The 2,434-nt window shown below is 47.8% G+C and overlaps 1 protein-coding gene across 1 annotated transcript; it reads right to left on the bottom strand.

Moving 5' to 3' along the window:
* Positions 1-660: 660 nt before the first annotated feature.
* On the bottom strand, positions 661-1,446 carry LOC142169842 (uncharacterized). The gene has a single exon (XM_075231763.1). The coding sequence runs from the start codon at positions 1,444-1,446 to the stop codon at positions 661-663; it is 786 nt and encodes a 261-aa protein (XP_075087864.1).
* Positions 1,447-2,434: the final 988 nt, after the last annotated feature.

Here is a 2,434-nt window from a genome sequence, read left to right as displayed (position 1 = left end):
ATGTTACCTCATTGGCCGAGGTAAGAGGAAAAGGTATTGCCGAGGACGGCTATGAAATCGGCTCTGATATTGACCCTAATGAGGTGCGGATGCTGAGCGAGGGGTTCCTTCGGGTGGAAGTGAGGTTGGAAGGGTCCACTCGTACCATCGTGGTCCCCATGGATCACGACCTGCTGGTGAACACTGAAGATGTGGTCCTTTCCTTGGGTCTCCTTTGCTCCGATGCGGAGGGCATGACCCTCAAATCGCTAAATGATTCCACCCTGTTTGTCGAGCATAGCCGGCCTCGCCCTTAGGGTAAATCTTCCGACCTTTCTAGTTTCTATGCCTTGCACATTATTTTGGATAGGTTGATTTTCTTCCTCTTTTTCTTCTCTTTTTTTAGACCATTATCTTGGAGATTGAGAGTGATCGCCGAGAGGAGAGGCATAAAACTATTTTCAATAAAATGGAGAAGAAGTACCGTGAATACCGCAGCAAGCACCGTGAGATCTATAGGCAGTTCAGCGAGAGTGGAAATTTCCAAGCTATCCGGTATGAGCTGAATACCGCAGCAAGCACCGAGTGGAGTTGCTCGCCTTCTTGGTGGATCATTGTGCCGTATTTTTGGCATTGCTCGCATCTTTTTACGAAGTCCGCGGCCTCTTTTTTCATAGTAGGCTAGTAGTATCTTGCTCGTATGAGGCATCTGACCAGGGCTCGGTTGCTGGAATGAGCCCCGCAGTCGCCTTCGTGGACTTCTTCTAGGACACGCCAAGTTTGATTCGGGCCTAAGAATTTTGCTAGGGGGCTGCCATACGTCCTCTTGTACAGATCATTCTGGATGATGTTATACCTGGCTGATTGCATCCGAAGTTTCTTGGCTTCTTTTTTATCATCTGGGAGTACGCCATTCTGCAAGTATGTAACAATACGGTTGCGCCAGTCCCAAGTTAGATTTATAGTCCTTACCTCGATTTGATCTATCGATGAGTGGAGGAGGGTGACCACATTCCCTTCCCCAGTTATGGTTTTAGTGGTTGCCGCTAATTTGGCGAGGCCATCGGCTTTGGTGTTTTGCACCCGAGGGATTTGGTCGAGCTGGCATTCATCAAACTCGAGAAATATCTTACGGATTTTGGCCTGGTCTTTTTGCAACCTTTGTTCTTTGATTTGGAAAGTCTCGATGACTTGGTTGACGACGAGCTGAGAATTGCAGCGTAGGTTAACTCTCCTCGCTCCGTACTTGAGTGCTAGCCTTAATCCTGCAATCGCAACCTTATACTCGGCCTCATTGTTAGTCATGTCTGGGCATTTTATGGACTGGCGAATCACTTCGCCTGTTGGGACTTCGAGCACGAGTCCTAGTCCGGACCCTGATGCGTTGGAAGCGTCGTCGGTGTACAAAATCCATAGATCTTGTGCTTGCGGAGAAGCGTTGGCGACCTCTTCTTTGACTTCAGGCATTATTTTTGCGCTCAAGTCGGCGACGAAGTCGGTGAGGACTTGTGATTTTATCGCCGTCCGTGGTTGGTATGTAATATCATGCTCACTTAATTCTATGGCCCACTTAGCTAATCTTCCCGATAACTCGGGCTTATGCAAGATACTTCTCACGGGGAAAGTTATGACTACCGAGATCGGATGGCACTGAAAGTAGGGTTTAAGCTTTTGTGAAGCTATGACCAAGGCCAAGGCCAATTTTTTGAGGTGGGGGTACCTCGTCTCGGCGTCTATTAGGGTTTTGTTAATGTAATAGACGGGAGATTGCGTACCTTTGTTTTCTTGGACCAGGACTGCACTCACCGCTACTTCGGATATGGCAAGGTAGACGAGTAGGCGTTTCCCAGTTCTGCTTTAGCGAGCAACGGCGGCGATGATAGATAGGCTTTTAACTCCTTCAGGGCTTGAACACACTCAGATGTCCATAGGAGGCCCTTCTCCTTCTTGAGCATGTCGAAAAACTTGTGACATCTATCAGATGATCGCAAGATGAATCTCGACAAGGCGGCGATGCAGCTGGCCGGCTTCTGAACCTGATTCTTGCTGGTTAAGTGTTTTGGTATTCCCTCTATGGCTTTGATTTGGTTGGGATTGACCTCGATGCCTCTTTGTGATACCAGGAAGCCCAAGAACTTTCCTGAGGTTACGTCGAACGCACACTTCTCAGGGTTCAGTTTTATCTCATATCGCCTGAGTATGTTGAAGGCCTCTTTCAGGTGGTCGATGTGATATTCTTTCCTTTTTGACTTGACCAACATATCGTCTATGTAGACCTCCATGGTCTTGCCGAGCTGGTCCTTGAACATTCTTGTTACCAACCTTTGGTATATTGCCCACCGCGTTTTTCAATCCGAAAGCATCACCTTGTAGCAATACGTTCCTTGGTGGGTGATGAAAATGGTCTACTCTTGGTCCTCCTCTTCTATGAGGATCTGGTTATAGCTCGAGTATG

Source organism: Nicotiana tabacum, chromosome 15, assembly GCF_000715075.1.
Source record: "Nicotiana tabacum cultivar K326 chromosome 15, ASM71507v2, whole genome shotgun sequence".
Classification (NCBI taxonomy): domain Eukaryota; kingdom Viridiplantae; phylum Streptophyta; class Magnoliopsida; order Solanales; family Solanaceae; genus Nicotiana; species Nicotiana tabacum.
Note: the sequence above shows the minus strand (reverse complement) of the source record. Positions and strands in the feature narration are given on the sequence as shown.

What these genes read in the sequence shown, in the direction of transcription:
- LOC142169842 (XM_075231763.1), bottom strand. Translation starts at nt 1,446, where the DNA reads ATGCCTGAAGTCAAAGAAGAGGTCGCCAACGCTTCTCCGCAAGCACAA.